Source organism: Lissotriton vulgaris, chromosome 7, assembly GCF_964263255.1.
Source record: "Lissotriton vulgaris chromosome 7, aLisVul1.2, whole genome shotgun sequence".
Classification (NCBI taxonomy): domain Eukaryota; kingdom Metazoa; phylum Chordata; class Amphibia; order Caudata; family Salamandridae; genus Lissotriton; species Lissotriton vulgaris.
In genome coordinates this window covers 1,287,487,066-1,287,508,267 of record NC_141695.1, presented here as the reverse complement: position 1 = coordinate 1,287,508,267, position 21,202 = coordinate 1,287,487,066, and the positions used below count along the sequence as shown (strand labels likewise).

At 47.9% G+C, this 21,202-nt stretch overlaps 1 protein-coding gene across 4 annotated transcripts in view; it reads left to right on the top strand.

Moving 5' to 3' along the window:
* Positions 1–21,202, top strand: part of LOC147703427 (uncharacterized) — a 176,392-nt gene that overhangs the window by 60,067 nt on the left and 95,123 nt on the right. For all 4 annotated transcript variants that reach the window (XM_086931864.1, XM_086931867.1, XM_086931865.1 and 1 more), the window contains 2 exons: positions 6,070–6,156; positions 15,948–16,040. In XM_086931864.1, coding sequence (XP_086787990.1) covers positions 6,070–6,156; positions 15,948–16,040 — 180 coding nt within the window. The remainder of the gene's footprint in view (positions 1–6,069; positions 6,157–15,947; positions 16,041–21,202) is intronic.

Below are 21,202 nucleotides of genomic sequence, written 5' to 3'. Positions count from 1 at the left end.
GATATTGGAAGAAGAAGACTAAAGAAGACTTCGCAGAACATTGACGAAGAGAAAAGAAGGAGAAAACCTCGAGAACTTCGACGATCGTCGACGTCCACGCGGTCAGGGAGGCCTGAACGCTCGAGGATGGACAACACGCCGTTTAAGTTCTGCCCGAACTGCAGACACAAGTATGCGCAGAAAGACCAGCATCCGGTTTGCAACCTTTGCCTAGCGGTAGAACACAGAAGCGAGGACTGCAACGCCTGCTCCATCTTCGCCCAGAAGACCCTTCGTGTGAGGAAGAGACAGAGGGTAGCACACGCCACCCTCGAAGGAAAATCCCCGACGCCATCGCTGTACGAGCTGGGGATGTCCTCGGAGGAAGAGGACAACGCTGTCGCCGAAGACGACAGCTACACGGTCGTAGAGACCGATTACAAGAAGACGTCTGATAAGGTAGGAGACTCGACGTCCCACAAGAACACGAGAGACTCTGAGTCTCGAAAGTACGAGGGCAAGAGCCCGAAGGCGCCGACGCAGAGACATCTGCCGTCCGCGACCACAAACAGGCCCAGCGGAACCTCGGAGAAGGAGTCCCTGGCGCCGAGAGCTGTTGATCAGCAGAAGGCGTCGAAGATCGTCGCCGAAAGGGACCGATCGACGTCGAGGGAGAAAGACCCTAAAGCCTCGGCGCCGTCCAAGGACCCGAAAGCCAGTTCGACGTCCAAGTCATCGACGCCGAGAATCTCGCCGCCGAGCCAGGCGACGAAGAGAGGGGCCGAACGTTCCGAAGCCGAAAACGCGGCTGAGATGGAAAGGAAAAAACGCCGGCTAGAAGCCGAAATGGCAAGCCTCTTGCAGCGGAGAAAAGATTTTGACGCAGAGATGAGTGCCTTTACGATTCCACACAAGACCAAGCACGCCGTGCTAGATCTGGTCGAAGAGGAAGAAGAACAGGTCGACGGGCATGGGCCTAGCGACAAGATGGTCGACGACCAGGAAGGTGAGGAGAATCCCTACGAGGATTACACCTATGAGGAGGAAGAGGGCAGTAGGTTGGACACCGAGTCGGCCACCTCTGACCCACATGAGGAGGATTACCTAGATGTCGACACCGAGAGCCCGGAGGAGGCGGTCGACTCATACCCCTCGAGGCCCTCACCGCCGGACGACATCGGGGCATACAACTCGGCGATACAATCTGCCGCAGCTGCATTCAAGCTAAAGCTCGACGAGGAAAGGCAGAAAGCGGACTTCCTGCTAGAGACTTTGCTCCCAACACAAACAAGAAGCCAGTTCCTTCCTATGCTCGAGAGCGTCTTGGCTCAGGGAAAGGAAGCATTCAAAGAGCCCGCAACATGCAAGGCGGTAACTCCCAGAACAGAGAAAAAGTACAAACACTCCTCAAAGGACCCGGCCTACATTCGGGGCGAGGTATCCGCAGACTCCATTATCACGGCCACAGCTAGGAAGAGGGCGAGCGTATCCACTACCTCTGGCCCACCACCGGATAAGGAGAGCAAGAGGATGGATCTGGTGGGGAGAAGGATCGAACGGAATGCTGCGAACCCACTGGCGCATGGCTAATTCCAACGCCCTGATAAACAGGCACATGTACCAGATCATGGAGGGGCTGGGGCAGTTGGTGAAGGACCTACCCCAGGAGGCCAGGCAGAAGGCCGAAAAGTTGATCGAAGAAGGGAAAAACGCGGCAAATTCTTGCCTTAAGACGGCCCTGGACGGAGCAGACACCGCCAGCAGGCTCATGATGATGGGTGTCACGGAAAGGAGACACGCCTGGCTCAGGATCTCAGGGTTCAAACCCGAGGTACAACACAGTATCCTGAACACACCGTTCAACGGCGAGACGCTTTTCGGAGCAACAGTTGACGAGAAACTCTGCCAACTCAAAAAAGATAACGAGACGGCAAGATCCATGGGGGCATTGCAGTTCATAGATAACAAAAGAGGCACCCCGTCACGGAGGCCCGGCGGGAGAGGTGGAAACCAGCCAGGTACATCGCACCAGGCCTTCCAGCAAACGCACCAGGCAGACTCGCAGGCTCAGCAAGGTCACCAGAAGCAGTCCTGGCAGTACCAACCAAGAGGTCAGTCCTTTCGAGGGAAAAATGGACGTGGCCAGAATAGAAGAGGGGGGCAGCAGCCCACCTCGAAGTGACTTCAAAGACCTCCGGGTGCCCGACCACAGAAAGGATCCCAGGGGGCACCACGTACGAAGGGGTCAGGACAATCTAAACACCTACGACCACATGACACCAGTGGGAGGAAGATTAAAGTTTTACCTCCAAGAATGGAGAGAAATAACATCAGACAAATGGATCCTAAACATTATCCAATTCGGATACTGCTTGGAGTTGGAGAGAAAGCCAACAAGCAGAAAACCAAGGGGAAGGCCACCAGCAAGAGAACAGCTGGTGAGGCTTCAGGAAGAAGCACAAGAACTTCTACAAAAACAGGCCATAGAAAGAGTTCCCTTCAAGGAAAGAAACAAGGGAATATACTCGACGTACTTCCTAGTACCAAAGGTAGACGACAAAATGAGACCCATCCTAGACCTGAGGTTCCTCAACAAATTCATAAGATCACAAAAATTCAAGATGACCTCCCTGCAGGAGGTGCTACCGCAATTGCAGGTCGGAGACTTCATGGTCACGATAGACCTCAAGGACGCCTACTTGCACATACCGATGAACGAGAAGCACAAACATATGCTCAGGTTCACAATCGGAGGAGGCCACTACCAGTTCACAACGCTAGCCTTCGGACTAAAATCAGCACCGAGGGTATTCACGAAGTGCCTCGCGGCAGTCGCAGCGCACTTACGAAGACAGGGGATACACGTATACCCTTACCTGGACGACTGGCTGGTGAAAGCAAACTCGTACCAGAAGTGCAAGCAACATGCACATACAGTGACGAGCACGCTCATAAACCTGGGGTTCTCCGTCCATTGGAAGAAATCATCAATGGAGCAGGAGCAAGTGAAGATCTTCCTGGGGGCAGAGATCAACACCGTACAGGGCAAAGTGTTCCCCAGCGAGAAGAGAGCAAGGGCACTGGTCAAGGAAACTCGCCTCTACTGGAAGGGACAAGCTCGGACAGTGAGGACTGCGAGCAAGATCATGGGGATGATGGCATCATGCATCCACCTAGTGCCGAATGTGCGGCTCCACATGAGACCCATGCAAGAATGGCTCCAGGAACAATGGTCACAGGCTTCGGGCAGTTGGGAGGATCTTGTAGTGGTGATGCACGCAGTGCAGAAGGAGATGACATGGTGGACCATGGAGAACTTAACAAGGGGACAGCCTCTAACACCCCCAACTCCGACAGTGACCATCACCACAGACGCATCCTTGAAGGGATGGGGCGCTCACATGGAGGAACTCAAGGTGAGGGGTCTTTGGACGCCAGCAGATGCGACAAAGCACATCAATTACCTCGAATTGAAGACAATCTTCCTTGCACTGAAAGCCTTCCAGACAAGACTGTACAGACAAAGGGTGTTGCTGCAGACAGACAACACCACGGCGATGTTCTACATCAACAAACGGTGGAACACAGTCAACAACGCTTTCAACGCTGGCACAGGAGATATGGAGATGGGCCATCCCTCTCCAGATAGACCTGCTAGCCATACACCTACCAGGGAAGGAGAACATTCAGGCAGACTGGCTGAGCAGACAGACATCGGCATCCCACGAGTGGGAGCTCAATGCTCAGGAGACAAGGTGGCTGTTCAACAGGTGGGGAACGCCATCAGTGGACCTGTTTGCAACACTCCAGAATGCAAAATGCCGAAACTTCGCATCCAGACAACACGAAGAAGGGTCCCTTGGGAATGCCCTATGGATAGACTGGTCCGGGACATTTGCTTACGCTTTTCCCCCAATACCACTGATACACAGAGTACTGAGCAAGTGCAGAGCGAGCAACATGACCCTGATACTGGTCGCGCCACAGTGGGCGAGGCAGACATGGTACTCGCAGATCATGGAGATGTAACAGTGTGCACCCCACAGATTCGGCAGAAGAAAAGACCTGCTCTCCATGCAGAACGGAGAGGTGCTGCACCCGGAACCAGAGAGCATGAGCCTAGTAGCATGGCTCCTGAGGACATAGAGTTCGCACATTTGAGACTGCCAGAGAGCACCCTCAGGGTCCTTCGGGAGGCACGAAGGCCCAGCACACGGAAGTGCTATGTCGCTTTGTGGAAAAGATTCACGATGAGGTGCAGGCGGGAAAGGCTTCACAATAAAATTAAGAAGGACTCCCCAGTGCTAAAGTACCTGATGCACTTACTGGAGAAAAACCTCAGCTCGTCCTCCTTGAGAGTTCACTTGGCAGCTATAGTGGCCTACACAAGGGGTGAGATGGGCAGAAGCTTCTTCACATCACAAGTTGTCAAGAGGTTCCTGGAAGGAGCGAAGAGGATCGCACCACCCAAGCGTGTGCCACCACCAGCATGGAACTTAAACGTAGTCCTGACGGAACTCATGAAGGAGCCCTTTGAGCCACTTCACAAGGCCTCCTTACAGATGCTAACTATGAAAACTGCTTTCCTGGTTGCAATAACGTCCTTACGCAGAGTGAGCGAGCTGCAGGCGCTAACGCTACAGGAACCCTACTTACAAATACACAATTATAGGGTTGTGATGAGGACCGACCCACACTTCATGCCGAAGGTGGTGTCCAAATTCCACATGAACCAGTCCATACAGATACCGAGTTTTTTCCAAAAACCAACCACTAGCGCAGAGCGAGCTCTGCACACCCTAGACGCCAGAAGGGCGGTCATGCATTACATTGAAAGGACAAAAGGACACAGGAAAACGAAACAGTTCTTTGTGTCGTTCGCCAACAGTTACATGGGCAAGGCAGTAACTAAGACCACTATTGCACGCTGGATCGCGCAAACAATCCAACTCTGCCACAAAAGGGCAGGACAAGAACTGGCAGAGGGGGCACGTGCCCACTCCACTAGGAAAAAGAGGGCTACAATAGCCTTTCTGGCCAATACACCCATACAAGACATATGCCTGGCGGCAACATGGGCTTCGGTGCACACATTCACGAAGCACTACTGCGTGGATGTTCAGATGAACAAAGAAGCACAAGTCGGACAAAGGGTGCTCCAGCATATATTCAGAAACCAGAGCTCATCTTCCACCCAGCCGCCACGGAAATGAGAAACCGCTACAAAATCTATGCACAGCATAGTGAATCCAGAAAGATTCACGCTGCAAAACGAATAGTTTCTTACCTGTCGGTGTAGTTTTGCAGCTTGAAGATCTTTCTGGATTCACTAGCGAACCCACCCACCTCCGCCAGAAAGATGAGGCTGGAGAGAGAAGAGGTGGTCAAAAAAAAAAAAAAAGATAAAAGGGGAGAGAAGTAAGAGAATATAAGGACAAAGCGGTAAAAAATTCTCACCTAAATACAACATCACCATTGCTTCGGAAACGAAAGGAACACGGAAAAAAGAATCCGAAGATGGCGCCCAAGAGTGGGAGCTTCCGCAGGAAGCATGCCGACGTCACCGGAAATGCACCCGAGGAGGTGTGACGCTGACGCCCACAAGGGCTACAAAAAAAAAACAAAAAAAAAGAAAAGACTACGAATCCGGACCCAACCACAAGACCACGGAATATGCACAGCATAGTGAATCCAGAAAGATCTTCAAGCTGCAAAGCTACACCGACAGGTAAGAAACTATTCGTTATCTCTGTCAGCGATGATTGGGTGACTTGAAAGGCCAGATTACTAGGGGATAGATGTAAGGTATGTTTACTGATACGCTTTTGCAATAGAACTGCATTTGTCTGATGAACCTCAAGATGTTGATATGAAGGTCTTTTGAATGAAAATCCAGTAATCAGTAGGCTTGCATATTACAAAAGGCAAGAAATCTGAAACCGGATTCAGTAAGATTATGTTCACATTAATGTGTTATCCTTTGAGATTGGGTTTGAATGGTATAATAAGAAGCCATCATATGATAATTTAATGACTTGATCTTATTTTTTCTTTCTGACCTTTTGTGTTATGATTTTCTTTCAAATATAGCATGCCCAGATGTAGATTTGAATATTTCACCAAGACTTAATGCAGATGAAGTTTGCTTGACAGAATCGCCTCTTCGAAGATCTGAAGGTAAAAAGAAAAAAAGATACTATGTATATTTGTTTAGTGTTCTCTCTTTTTTATTTTTTATTTTCAATTCTTTTCATTAGTTTCAGCTGTGGTTATGCATTTATCAACAAGCAGTATTTCAACAGTCACGTAATACATCGGTACAGTATCAGGGGAAAGAAAGTGTCCATTACATAATAGAATCTTCTCGGTCTCTGCTTCGCCTCATTTCAAGTTCCACCGTCGGGGAGACACAAACATTTCCACAGTATACGTACCATTTGCCCCATTTTTTATCCCACCCCCAAGTTATAAATACTTCCTTTTCTGCTATCATACATTTATAGAATTCTTTTGTCTACATTTGGATAGACGGTGGCCTGGCCGCCCCCAACCCCCTAGCTATTTCTCTTTTGACAAGGGTATATCCAAGTGTGGCTAGTTGTTGTTCTACCTCTGTGAGGTCTGTTGCTGCCCATATATTAAGTAGACCCAACCCTGGTGTAGAGTCAGCGCTTTCCCCAAGGCAGTTTGAATACGAGTCGTGGCCCCCTCCCATAGTCTTAAAAGCACTGGGCACTCCCATATCGTATGGTAAAAGGAAGCTATTTGGCTGCAACCCCTGGGACAATGTTTCGTGTTATCTCTTGGTTACAACTGTGACACAGACAATGTGCTAAGCCCCACCCTAGCTAGTTCTGTAGCACAGATGAAGCTCCTTGAACCTTTTTTTGCTTACTGTAACCCAACCTTTATGTCCCTTCCCTTTTACGTTGCCTGTGGAACATTTTTTGTCTCTGTTCTTTCTCTGCAGCAAACCTCTTTTTCCAGCTCAGACACCACGTGTCATATCTCCTCCAACCTCATCCCACCTCTAAGAAGGTTCCCTACTTATCGCTGAACTCCATCACCTTCACCTGTTGTGTCTGGTCTTCTTCCTTCTCCTCCCTCACTTCTCACCTTTTTTAAAAACTTCTTTATTAATGCAGGTTTCAGTACAGCCAGTATCAACCCTACTGCACATATGTTTTTGCTTCCATGCAAAGAAATGAATCGCAAAGTTCTGTGTCTCCAATATCTGCCCCCTCCCCCACTGGCAATCCCTCCCCAGTCCGACCCGCTCCCTCACTACACACCTTACCTGTATCTCTGGCACTCCAAAGTCTGTCTGGCATCCAAGTAGACTGTGGATGATGGAAAAATAAAGGTCAGTGATGACACGACCTAGAAAGATGCACTTTATCCTATTGGTTCTTCCATCGTTGATCTCACTTATAATTTCATGAAGCACCCATGAACCACATTACAGCTATTTGTTCACATGGCTTGGTGCATGCAAACAGTTTGTCTTCTCCATACTCAGGCACAGCTAATATCAAAATATGCAGAGCCGGGTGAGATAGCTGCTCTACTAGATTTTTTTTTCTGTCTTCACTCTGATGAAGAGTTGTAGCTGGGCAGATATCTCTGAACTGCTAATATTTTTTATCAAATACAAATGCATGAACAGTTATAAAGGAGCAGAATGGTGATGCTTGAAATATTGACAGAAGCAGGAAATATAGAAAAGAAGGCTAGAGCTCTAAGAGCAGAAAATGAAAGTTTTTGAAAAACTAGGCAGAAAAGTATGTGAGTTATGAGAAAAACAAGAAGATCTACTGTTATATTTTTTAGTTTTGTAAAAGGGTTTAAGTGCACTTAAAAAAAGCATCAGTATAAGTTACAATATCAAATGCATTTGGGTAAGCTTTAAACCCACTAAAACCACAAGTTAAAAAAAAAATATTAAAGCAAATCGATGCACACATAAAAATGTCATGGACGATTGCTCAGTAGAAAGAAGTAGGTCACTTACTTGGCAGAGAGCATTATCAGATGTAGTTCACACCTGGCATCTGAATCTCCAGATTTCTAGGCCTTCACCTAAATTTCCAACCCCGCCCCCACCCCCCATCATTGTTGCATTTTATATTTTGGACATAAGTACATAATCACAATCTTAATAACATAGTAATATGAAGAATCTTTACATAGTGAGACTGAAGTCAGTGCAGAGCTTTAAAGGCAATAATGGGCATCTTAATGCAGTCATCTAGTACCACAAGTGACCAGTGCTGTGCATAGTGCAACTATCCTCTCAGTGGCTGACATGCTGTGTTCTGCACTCATTTGAGCTTCCTTATCATTCATAAAGTGAGATTTAAATAAACAGAGTTCCCATAGCCACTTAGTGTCAACAGAAAAGCAAGAGCAAATAGGTATGAGGACTCAAAGCTCATAGGGCCTTCAGATGTAGAAAAACCACACTGCTTCTAGCAAAGTCTAGGGCACACATTTTCAAGATATATCCAGAGGGATCACTGAAGTTGTACATCTGGTTGGGGTGTGAGCAGTTATTTAGCAGCAGTTGCCAACTCTCTGGGCTCAATCTTGTATGACTCAGATCTCACAAACTTCAGTTTGATATATTTGACTCAACTTCAATCTGATATCCTTTTCCCTGCTGCTTTCCCAGCCAAGACAGTGCGAAAGGGACCTAATTTAGTACTTTAAAAGCATTATTCATCTGGGAGTCATCAGCGATATGGTGCCATTTTATTTATTTTTATTTTGAAGCTTGTAGAGCGCACAGCTACCTCCGGCGGAGGTGTCCCGACGATCTTGCCTCTAAATTATGTCCTCCCATTGAAACACATATACATTTACCCAGAGTGGTGGCAGCACACCAACCTTAGGGGAGGGTGAGAAAAGGGGGAGCGGTGATTATATGAAGCAGGATCAATGTACTTTGTTTTATTTTTAGGGTAAGAAAACGGCCCTTATTGTGTGTGAGAGAAAATAACCCTTTTCGCTTAATCAACCCCATTTTTGCTGAACTCTGTGTTGCTGTTTTTTTTGGCTCTGCACACACAGGGACTCTGCTGTCCTGTGATCTATGTATGTGCTGTGACCCCTAATATATATTGAAATTGGTTAATCCCTGATTGGCATATTTAACTATTCTATAAGGCCATAGTATCTTGGTATAGAAACTACATCCAGGGCATGGAGAGTTAAATGCCACCTGTAGACTGCAGCATCTATTGTGTCCTCCACTAATTGTGACACCGGCAATTATGGTTTGAGGCATACTGGTGCAGCGTGAGTACCATTTGGAGCTTATTTGTTACTTAGTTGTTGACAATCTGAGTTTTTGTCCTTTAGTATTATAATTTAAAAATCACTATGTGAAGTACATTTAAATAGTGATGCACGGATTGCTAAATACCGTGGCAGCACTTCATAAACACGTTTTTGTTCTATTAGATGTCTCAAAAAGGAAGGATGGAAGACTGAGACTGCTTTGTTTAGATTCAGGCTGATGCAGTTCAGATCACTGCATTTGTGAGTGCCAGGTGTTTAACACGCCAAGCCTTTCTACTGGTTAACAAAGTACAGTGTCGGAGGCTCTATAGTCTTATGATCAACCACTACCTCAAGTTCCCATAATACAACTTATTTCAAGGAGGTAGACAAGTTGCCCAGTATCTTAAGGCGATTGTGTTCTGATAGATACATCTGCCGTGTGGATTCCTCACCTTGTGAATATCCCCCTTGCGTCAGCAACGTTCGGAAAATTCTTCGTAGCACGCCGGCGTGGACGACGTCATAGGAGCACGGCTTCGCGCGCGACTCCGTCTGACGTCACCGACTCCACATAAGGCCCACGTCGGCGTGATGACGTCAGTTCCCTTTTTTCCGCGTCGTCGACGCTAACGGTTTCTGGGATCTTCTGCAATACTTTTGTATCTTTTCGCTGTTTAGCTGTTATTGTTTCTCTGTTGGAATTCGCTTCATCGCCGAAGATGTCGTCGAGGAAGAAAGGTTTCAAACAATATGGTTCCTGCTCCCGGATGATGTCGATCACCGATCCGCATCCCGACTGTCTGTGGTGTCTTGGTTCGGGTCACGATGTCAAAAACTGTCGTTCCTGTGACAAGATGAACCCCAAAGCCTTGCGAGAGCGGGAGGCGAAGCTTCTGCTTGCAAAGGTGAAGGAAAGGGAAGCCGGAAGGTCTTCGAGGTCAGTGTCCAGGCGCTCGAAGTCGAGACAACGGTCGCGGTCGAAGTCAAGGTCGGCTTCGAGGGCGAAGTCGAGGTCGGCTTCGAGGGCCAAGTCGAAGTCGAGAGAGAGATCAAGGTCCAGAGGGAGGTCGAGGTCCGGTTCCAAGTCGGCCTCGGGCCATGCTTCGGGCTCCTCGAGAAAGAAGCATAAGAGGAGTAAACATCACTCCAGACACCACTCTGGCAAGGAGTCTTCGGATTCGAGGAAGAAGTCTCGAAAACATCACAAGGACTTCGTGTCTCCTTCTCCAGCTCAATCTCACGTTGGTTCTCCAGTTCATGAGCCGGAACAGGATCTGGAGTCGCACCATTCATCGGTGCATGAAGAAGAGGTTCCTCGAGCACCGACTCCGTTGTGGAGCCTGAAGAACAAGAGGGCCAGGGTGCGCCTTTGCCGGATCAGCCTCCTTCGGAGCGGCCGTTGGGTTCGTACCCACCCTTTCCAGGTCCAGGTCAGGATCTCCCTCGCAGTTTTTAAACGCCATGTTTGGTGTTTACTCGAGGGCGATGTACCCCGCTGGTGCGCCTATGGGTCCCATGGGTCCTTTGTCTTTCAATTTGGGTGTGCCCCAGGCTTATGCCCGGCCCCCTTTATGCCGTTTATGCCGACGCCTTGCACTCCTTGACTCGGTACGGCGCCGCCGAGGTCGTCGACTTCGCATGCGGCTTCGCCGACTCCGGATCGGCCTCGAGTGGATTCGGATCGTGGTACTTCCCGTCCTCCGGCTCCTCGCTCGACGTCAGCTCCGGCGCCGTCAGAGTCGTTGCCGGATCCATCGACTTCGGTCCGTATGGAGTGGTCGAGGCTCAGGGCACAACGCCTCTTGGAGGAGAAGGAGTTTATGGACTCCGAGGTTGAGGAAGGAGAGTTGCAAGAGGGGGATTGTTTTGAAGACCTTCAGGACGCAAGTGGCTTGGAACGTTCTCCTGAATGGGGTTTGCCAACCGTTTCTGACGCTCCATCTAAGGACTTGGCACCCTATCATGTCGTCATAAAGAAGGCTGCAGAGTTGCTAGGCTTGACTTTGCCCACAGTTGAATACAAGCCCAACATCCTTACGGAAGTATTGCATTCGCCTTCTTCAATTGTGGAGCCTACGCTTCCTTTTACGGATGCATTAACAGAACCAATAAAGGAGGTCTGGAAGAGGCCTTTATCTGCTCCTGCGGTTTCCAGGTCAGTGGCAAGGCGTTACAGGGTGGCTCCTGATGACCCTGAATTTCTTTCCTCGCATCCTGCACCGGAGAGTCTGGTAGTGCAGGCCGCCTGTTCCAGCAGGGCTGCGGGTTCTTTCCCTCAGGTGCCAGCAGACAAGGACTCGAAAAAGTTGGACCAGTCTGCTAAAAAGATTTTCTCCTCGGGTAGCATGGCCTTGAAGTCCACCAATGCTACTTGCCTCTTGGGGAGATACGTTCACGCGTTGATGGACTCTGTTAAACAGCTTTCTTCTAAGCTTCCAGAGGACGATAAGAAGAACTTTAACGAGGTGGTCGCTGATACTCAGGCTGCAGCTCGTATGGTTATACAGAGTGGTATGGACACGGTGGACTCTGTTGCCAGAATTATGGGCTCTACTGTTGCTACAAGAAGGGCCGCATGGCTTAAGTCCTCCGATTTTTCTTCTGACGTTCAGTCTACTCTGTTGGACTTACCATTTGATGGGACAGGTCTCTTTGGCAAGAAGGCTGACGTAGCTCTGGAGAGATTCAAAGACAGCCGGGCTACGGCGAAGTCTTTGGGCCTTCAGGCGAGGGGCTCTGCGACTAGGAAGTATAGGGGTTTTGGCAGACCCAATTTTCGTCCCTACAATCAAGGACAGCAGCAGCAGCAGCAGCGCCAGAATCCTCTGTATAAATCCTACAGAGGAAAGCAGAGGGGCCGTGGTCGTGGGCGCCAGGTCTCCTCCTCCTCCTCCTCTTCCTCTAATAACCAACCCCCTCCCCCTGCAGCAAAGCAGCCCTAGATCCGCCATTCTGGATCATGTGGCTCCGGTGGGGGGTCGGCTTACTCATTTTCTACGGGATTGGGAATCGGTTACATCAGATCTTTGGGTTCTCAATCTCGTAGAAAATGGGTATGCTCTTCCTTTCCAGGAGTTCCCTCCCAATTACCCTCCTTGCCAGGGTTTTTGTTCGGAGGACCACCTTTTTCGTCTGCAGGAAGAAGTCCTGGCTTTGTTCAAGAAAGGTGCAATAGAGGTGGTTCCAGAGCAGGAAAGGGGTCAGGGATGCTACTCCCGGTATTTCCTGATCCCCAAGAAGGATGGCAGGTTACGTCCAATCCTGGACCTCAGGATTTTGAATCTCTATCTCAAGCAGGAGAAATTCAAAATGCTCACTCTTGCGCAGGTTCTTCAAGCGCTGTTGGAAGAAGACTGGATGGTGTTGATCGACTTGCAGGATGCGTATTTTCACATCCCGATCCTGAAGTCGCACAGGAAGTATCTCCGTTTTACGGTGGGATCGCAACACTACCAGTTTGCGGTCCTTCCGTTTGGTCTTACTACTGCGCCTCGAGTTTTCACCAAGGTGATGGCAGTGGTGGCTGCACATCTCAGGAGGTCGGGGATTCCTGTATTCCCGTATCTGGACGACTGGCTGATCAAAGCGGAGTCGCCCGAGAAGGTGCTTCATCACCTGCAAGAAACATCGCAGCTGTTGTTCAGGTTGGGTTTTTCAATAAATGTGCCCAAATCTCACCTGGTGCCCTCCCAGCGCAACCTGTTCATAGGTGCGGTACTGGACACTACTGTATGTCGTGCATTCCCTCCTCCGCAAAGGATTCGCGACATACAGGAAATGATTCCTTTATTTCACAATGGAGCGGTTGTTCCGGTCCTGAAGGTCCTTCGCCTGCTCGGTCTGATGGCTTCTTGCATTCTCCTGGTCAACCATGCACGCTGGCACATGAGGGCACTCCAGTGGTGCCTCCGCAGGCAGTGGTATCAACACAACGGAGATCTCGGGGAGTCAGTGAAGATCTCCAGAGAGACTGCAGCGGATCTGTCTTGGTGGGGCGTGGAAGGCAATCTGTCTCAAGGAAAGCCTTTTCAGCCTCCACCATCGGTGGCCACGGTAATAACGGATGCATCCACTCTAGGGTGGGGTGCTCATCTGGGGGATCTGGAGGTCAAGGGTCTTTGGTCTCCAGAGGAAAGGTTGCTTCACATCAACCTTCTAGAGTTACGGGCGATACGTCTGGCGCTCAAGGCCTTCCTCCCTTCCCTTCGCGGTCAGTCAGTTCAAGTCCTGACGGACAACACAACCGCGATGTGGTATGTCAACAAGCAGGGAGGAGTGGGGTCGCAGTGTCTCTGCAGAGAGGCTCTGCGCCTCTGGTCCTGGGTTCAGGACCACCAGATTTGTCTTATGGCAAATCATCTGGCCGGAGTTCTGAACGTGCGTGCAGACATTCTCAGTCGTCAGTTCTCTGCCGACCACGAGTGGAGGCTTCACCCGGAGGTTGTTCGCTACATCTTTCAGATGTGGGGGACTCCTCGGGTGGACCTGTTTGCCACTTGCGAGAATGCTCACTGCCCGTCATTCTGCAGTCTCCAGTATCCGATGCAAGGAGCATTGGGGGATGCGTTTCAGTTGAGCTGGAGAGGTCAGCTCCTTTACGCGTTTCCTCCCATACCCTTGATTCCTCGGGTTCTGAGGAAGATTCGCCAAGACCGGGCCCGAGTCATATTGGTCGCCCCGGATTGGCCAAGAAGGGTGTGGTACACAGATCTTCTCCACCTCTCCTCTCACCCGCCGCTCCGTCTCCCTCTCAGGGCAGACTTCCTCTCTCAGATGGAGGGGCAGGTTCTACACCCCCACCTCCAGACATTACACCTTCATGCCTGGAGATTGAGCGGGGCAATCTGAACTCTTTCTCTCTCCCTAACGATGTGGTGGATGTCATACTTTCTGCCAGGCGTGACTCCACCAAGTCCATTTATTCGTATAGGTGGACTAAGTTTGTGTCTTGGTGTAGGGAGAGGGATGTTGACCCGTTAACGGCTCATTTATCTGATATTTTGTTATTTGCTCTTTCTCTGGCACGGCAGGGGTTTGCTGTTGCCACTGTCAAAGGTTACCTTTCGGCCTTATCGGCATTCCTCTGCTTGCCGGATCAGCCTTCTCTTTTTAAATCACCTGTGGTTTTAAGATTTTTGAAGGGGCTCACTAATAAGTTCCCTCCTTCTCCCTTTATTGTTCCACATTGGGACTTGAATCTTGTGTTAACCTATCTGATGGGTTCGCCGTTTGAACCCTTACACAAGTGTCCAATGAGGCTTCTTTCTTTTAAGACGGTCTTCTTAGTTGCAATTACCTCGGCAAGGAGGGTAAGTGAGCTTCAAGCTCTTAGTTCCAAGCCCCCGTTTTTGTCCATCCATGCTGAAAGAATGGTTCTTAGGACCAGGGCTGCTTTTCTGCCTAAGGTGGTTACTCCCTTCCACCTAGGACAATCCATTACCCTTCCTACCTTTTATCCTCCCCCACACCCTTCCAAGGAGGAGGAGAGGCTTCATCGCCTGGACCCGAAGAGATCGGTTAGTTTCTATCTTGATAGGACTAAAGACTATCGAATAGACGATCAGCTCTTCGTGGGTTTTGCTGGCTGCAAGAAGGGCAGATCGGTGCACAAGCGCACACTTTCCAGATGGATTATTCTCTGCATCAAGATTTGCTACTCTCTGGTGGGTAAGGACCCTCCTGAGGGTATTAGAGCTCATTCAACTAGAGCAAAGTCTGCTACTTCTGCATTGTCTAGAGGTGTTCCTGTTGAGGACATTTGCAGGGCCGCGACTTGGGCCTCCCTCCACACTTTTGCAAAGCACTACTGCTTGGATGCTGAGGTGAGAAGGGATGGCCACTTCGCGCGCTCTGTTCTCCAAGATTTCCTGGTGTAGCAGAGTGGACACCCTCCTCCGGGAGTGGGGACTGCTGTGGGACTCTATTCACAAGGTGAGGAATCCACACGGCAGATGTATCTATCAGAAGAACAAGTTACTTACCTTCGGTAACGCTTTTTCTGGTAGATACAATATCTGCCTGTGGATTCCTCATTGACCCACCGGCCTCCCCGTTGTCCACTCTGCTATACCTGATGTTATGTGCAAATGTAATTATGGTTTTACCTGACTTTGTATAGTTTTGCACTTTGATTGCATTTGTTTTGCATGTACTGTGTACATTGTGTATATATATATATATATATGTACTTGTTGGTCCGTCCGGGTGCCTCGAAGGCACGGAAAAAAGGGCGGAACTGACGTCATCACGCCGACGTGGGCCTTATGTGGAGTCGGTGACGTCAGACGGAGTCGCGCGCGAAGCCGTGCTCCTATGACGTCGTCCACACCGGCGTGCTACGAAGAATTTTCCGAACGTTGCTGACGCAAGGGGGATATTCACAAGGTGAGGAATCCACAGGCAGATATTGTATCTACCAGAAAAAGCGTTACCGAAGGTAAGTAACTTGTTCTTTGCGGAGTTGTGCTACACAAATCCATACATGTTTGTATTTATTTATTCATTTACTTGCTGGGAGGCTTTGTGTGGATCAATTTGTTTAGGGTCTTTAGATATATAAGACTACCACCTACGGATAACATGTTTTATAAAGGGTAGCCAGATACTAGCTTTTGATTATTCTAGATTGACTGCTGTATAATATTATTAACATGTTAATGGTAACACAAAGCCATGTTTTTTTCCAGAAATTGTTTCAGTGCTTATAAAGAAAGAGGATGAGACCAGTTCAATAGACCTTTTGGGAAGTGAAAGAATGGAAGACATTGACTCTGAAACTGGTAAGTTTACAGATCTTACATAGTTAAATTGTGTATCTAGCTCTTTCAGAAAAGTCTTTCATTGGTAAGGTCACTTTTTTTTTTTAACAGACTTTATTGAGCACCAGAAAGTGAATACAATGGTTTTACCTGGTACATTATGGCATTTACGTTTTTTGTTGTCGCGTCTTAGCCAAATAACTTCTTATTTGCAGATTAATTCGACTGGGTGTGAATGGCAATACATCATGGTATAATCCAAACAATTGTAAGACCAGTAATGCATGCTTATAAGGTACAATGTTATCTCTTGGAATGGTTGCATTTTAAAATACCTTTTGAACAGTTACGTTAACTAGAACTACCCCTTCCCTCCCTCCACCCTCCCTCCTGGTCTGCTTTTTTTTTTGTTTTGGTTGTATGACATTGAGTCTAGTACCATTCAGCTGTCTAGATAGCTTTTTTTTTCCAGTTGCTGATGGAGCGCGGTCTGGGTGTAGATATGGCCATAAGAGGTCTGTGTCGCGTGTTATCTAGTGGTATGGATACGTTCTGGAGTAGGGGTGATGGGCCCAGGTATAAGGCCTAACTTTCTAAAATCCTCTAACATACGGTCCCATTCCATGAAAATGGGGTGTTTCCGTAGCCCTCTTGCCTCCTCTCGTCTAAGTGCGGCGCTCCCGTCCCCACACCATCGGATCACATCCTCCTGCCACATAGTTAATGGGGGGCATCTAGGAGATTCCCATCTCATGGTGATCTCTCTTAAGGCTAATATAAGGGCTATGTCTAGGACGCGCAACTGGACCCTCAGGGCGCTGGTACGTTTGCAGAGACCCAGCAGGCATTCCAGGGTGTTGTCATGGATTGTTAAATGTGTAACTTCTTCGAGTGCTCTTCGAACCCCTCCCCAGTAAGCACCGAGGCGGGGGCAAGCCCATAACATATGGATAAAGCCCGCCTCCTCTGCCTGGCATCAGGGGCAACAGTGCTGGGCCTCTGGGAACATTCGCCGAATTCTCCTTCGGGTTAGATAGGACCTATGTAGCACCATATTTTGTATACAATTAAAGTCTGGCATTACAGGATACCCGTTTGGGATGTTCTAGGATGCTCGCCCATGCTTTGTCAGTTATATCCGTGTCCGTGGCTTCTACCTATTTGGCTCGGAGGTCAGTGAGTGTGATAGATGCTTACGCTCTAATACCGGTGTACAACAATTTAACTAGGTGGCTCCCCTCCCCATATAATAAAGCAAGTGTACTAGCTCTTGTTGTGTAGGTTCAATACGCTGGGGTGCCCATGTCTCTAGTGTAGTGGGTGACTGCAGCATATAGCAAATAATGGCGATCTGGTGCTCCTGTGGCCTGTACAAAACTGTTGTGGTCTAGCAGTGTGCCATCGCCAAAGAGCAATCCGACCTCCTCCACTCCAGCCTCTGCCCAATCCTGTAATCGTACCTTTGTTAGTCCTCCCCCAGGAAGTGGTATACCTAATAACGGGATATTCCTCGCATACGAGGTCGCCCCCGAGGTATAGGGTAAGGCCTTCTTCTAACAATGAAGCGCGTTTTTTAGCAAGAGAGGCCCATTCGGCGGAATTTTAATTTTGGGAGCAGCAATGTGTGCAGCGTTGCACGCTCTAATTGGTAAGGTCACTGGCCCTAGTAACTCTTGTCAGTTCAGCAGGCCCCTACACACATTTGTCATTCTCTCTAGCTGAATGAATGACAGCAGCATTTTTAAAAGCAACCCTTTAATATCACAGGAGGCATGGCAGCATGTATTGTGCACAGGTACCATCCCCAAATGTACCTTCTTAGCCTCCCCTTAAACAGTTCATTTTCATGCCAACTAACTATCCAATTCCTCCTTGCTTTGGGTAAATTCTTACATGTCTTTGGCCATACTCATAATGGAGCCCTGCATTGTACAAAGGCTTCTTAGTTTGTTTGAATCAGTTTGGCTTTATGTTCTACAGTTGAGTCAAACCTTTTGGCGGGTGTTGCATAAGCTATCTTTATGTTGTTATCAGTTATGTTTTGAGATGTATTGCAAGTTGGGTTGCTGCTGCAAACGTTGACTGTCTGGCTCGGATCTCAGTTCATCCCCAAATGGATTTCAGGTGAATGACAGCAGACACGTCAGGCACACCAGATATTTCACCACAGGCTGGAAGACTTCATGGTCTTTGAGATTTCAGCTGCTTCCCACCCCTTTGACCGGATGTTTTCTAATCTATATAGATAAGCCCTCTCCTTATCAATGTATGAAATATCCTCTAGGATTGTTTCAAGTAAGTAAAAGTGTACCCCAGTGCCACCATTCTATTCCTCTATCCGTGATTTCTCTTTTCTGTTTCCTGCAAGGTTAATGTTGAGTAAGCTGATCACTGATTAATTTATTAATACTTGAGATTGCAGATGCTGCTAATTTCACCCAGACCCTATGCTTGGCTTTGAGCAGGGTTAGGCCATCCTCTCTTCTCCCAAATAGAGTTTTTCATATATTTTTGCAGTTCGATTAACCCATATGACTATAATCACTTGTTACGCTTTTTCTCACTTTCCATGTTCTTAGAAATTTCTTCTGTTTTTTACTCTTGGAGATCTTGTTTCTCTGATAAGGGAGTCCTCTAGATTTATTATCTTGGAATTGTATCCTAGAGTCGGACTGGATCCCAGAATCACTAAAATGACCATATATCCCTGAAACAAGTACTTTTTCTTTACATTCTTTTTTTAAAAGTTTATTTGTAGACTTACATAACAAGGAAACAATACAGAAAAGAAAACACAAAGGAAATACACAGGAGATCGATACAATACAAACTAGTTATCAGCACAAGTAGAACAACAAAAAAAGCAATTCAAGACAATGTACAGTAGATAAGAAATAAACAACATCTATTGAGAGTCAATTTGAAAGAAAAAGTAATTGGGGAGAGAACGTGAGATGCAGTATGAAGCAGCACAGGCAGTTACACTGAGTCACCAACTGAGAGGGTATTCCGAAAGCGTCCATGTTAAAATAAATATAAAGTTATCTGAATGAACATATGCATGCTTTCAGTCGTGCGAAGCCCAGTGGGGTATGCATCAACCATGCCGGACCCCTCTGTAGCAGTAGGAAAGAGCAGCAACTAGTCTTGCAGTGGTTTCCATATGTTCTTAGGTCTGGAGTCTAGTGGTTGTCATGTAGCATATGTGTCACACGTGGTATCACAATATACCAAATCTCGAATCCACGCCTTTGTCGTAGGGCATAAGTGCTGCTTCAGTGCAACGACACCTGACATTTAGCCAGTAACAGAGCAATAGTGGCATAGCGGCGGACTCCTGCAGTCAATAGCTTAGCATAGCCTAATAGTGCCATTAGTGGAGTTGGGGTAAGTGCAAAGTCAAACACCCTTGATAAAATGGAGATAACTTCCTCTCTATAAGATAGTATTGGTGCACCGTTCCACGCCAGATGTGAGAAATCAGTGTGGTCTGCTGCGCATATGGGACAACAGTGCGATTTGACGGGGTTAATTTTGGTGATGAGATTGGGGGGAGGGAGTGTATACCTGGTGCAAGTATTTAAAGTGTAGTAGCATTAGTCGGGGGTTGTTGGAGACTAACCATGTCTGTTCACAACAATAGTACCATGTCGTGTCTGGCAGTGGGCTCCCCAAAACCCTCTCCCATGTGACTGGAGGCCCCCCTTCCCACAGTCCTGTGGGTTTCAGTAGGAGAGACAAATGGTATAACCAAGAGACCAAATGGGCATTATCTGGAGTTGTAATGACCATTGTGAGTGGTGGGAAGGCCAAAGACTCCACAGGGGAGGACGGGAGTGTGGTATGAGTGGTGTTGTATAGACGATGTCGAATGAATCTGTCCATCTAAGACACAATATGCCCCTCCATCATTGAATCCCCCGATCGCAGCTTGGCACCAGTAAAGAAGTCGCCCAGTGTGTGGAGCCAAAATGTGGCCTATGTTCGCTTAGTGAATGCCTCCGCATTCAACGGAAGCCAAAGATTATCAGGGAGAGGAATACGCAGGGCGTATAAGAGATCAAAGCTCAGATAGCATTGGGGTCTAGTCCAAGCCCAGTGTGTGTACAGGGAGCATCTGTATTTTCAAGAGAGCATAATCATTGAAAGGGGATACGGGTGGGCCTGAGTCCATTCCGGCTTCAAGAATTGCAAGCAAACATCAGGGTGATACCAATAGAACGCAAAATGTGCCTGCAATATAAGATAGTTGAGATTGAAGCCAGGGACTCCAAATCCCGTATGCGTAGGGCATGGTTAATATTCCCAGGCTTATCCTAGGTTGTCTACTAGCCCAGACTAGCCACGTGAGCATGCTACGCAGGGTATTGAAAAAACTGCCCGTCCGAGCTATAGGGATATTGAGAAATAAATATAACAAGCATTTGCAATGCAATAGGTCTCGCATTAGGAAAGTTTGAGCTATTGGTATTGTAAATGATATTTTTTTATTTATGTGTTGGTTTTAAAAATAGCGAAATTAATAGCTTTGTCATTTACAATGCCAATAGTTTTAACTTTCACAAATGTGACACCTATAGCTTTTGTAATGCAATATGTGTTGTATTTTCACGCAAATCCAAGAACAGAAGTGATATATTAACATCTTTTTGTGACATTTATAAGACAGACGTCATCGTTGTTCGAGTACTTTACGCTTGTGTTTGGATTCCTGTAAATCCCCAGTGTTGCAGGGTGCTTAAGAATTTTGTGATCACAGTGGTACTGTATTCCGTGCTGGGAGGGAGGGGAGGAGAGAGAGAGAGAGAGAGGGAGGGGAAGAGAGAGAGAGAGAGAGAGAGGGAGGGAGAGAGAGAGAGAGAGGGAGGGAAGAGAGAGAGAGAGAGAGAGAGGGAGGGGAAGAGAGAGAGAGAGAGAGAGGGAGGGGAAGAGAGAGAGAGAGAGAGAGAGAGAGAGAGAGAGAGAGGAAGAGAGAGAGAGAGAGAGAGAGAAGAGAGAGAGAGAGAGAGAGAGAGAGAGAGAGAGAGAGAGAGAGAGAGAGAGAGAGAGAGAGAGAGAGAGAGAGAGAGAGAGAGAGAGAGAGAGAGAGAGAGAGAGAGAGAGAGAGAGAATTGGAGTTATGCTAATGCAACCAACACTCACCTTTGTCAATGGTCCATCTCTGTGCAGACTTCCAGATCCAT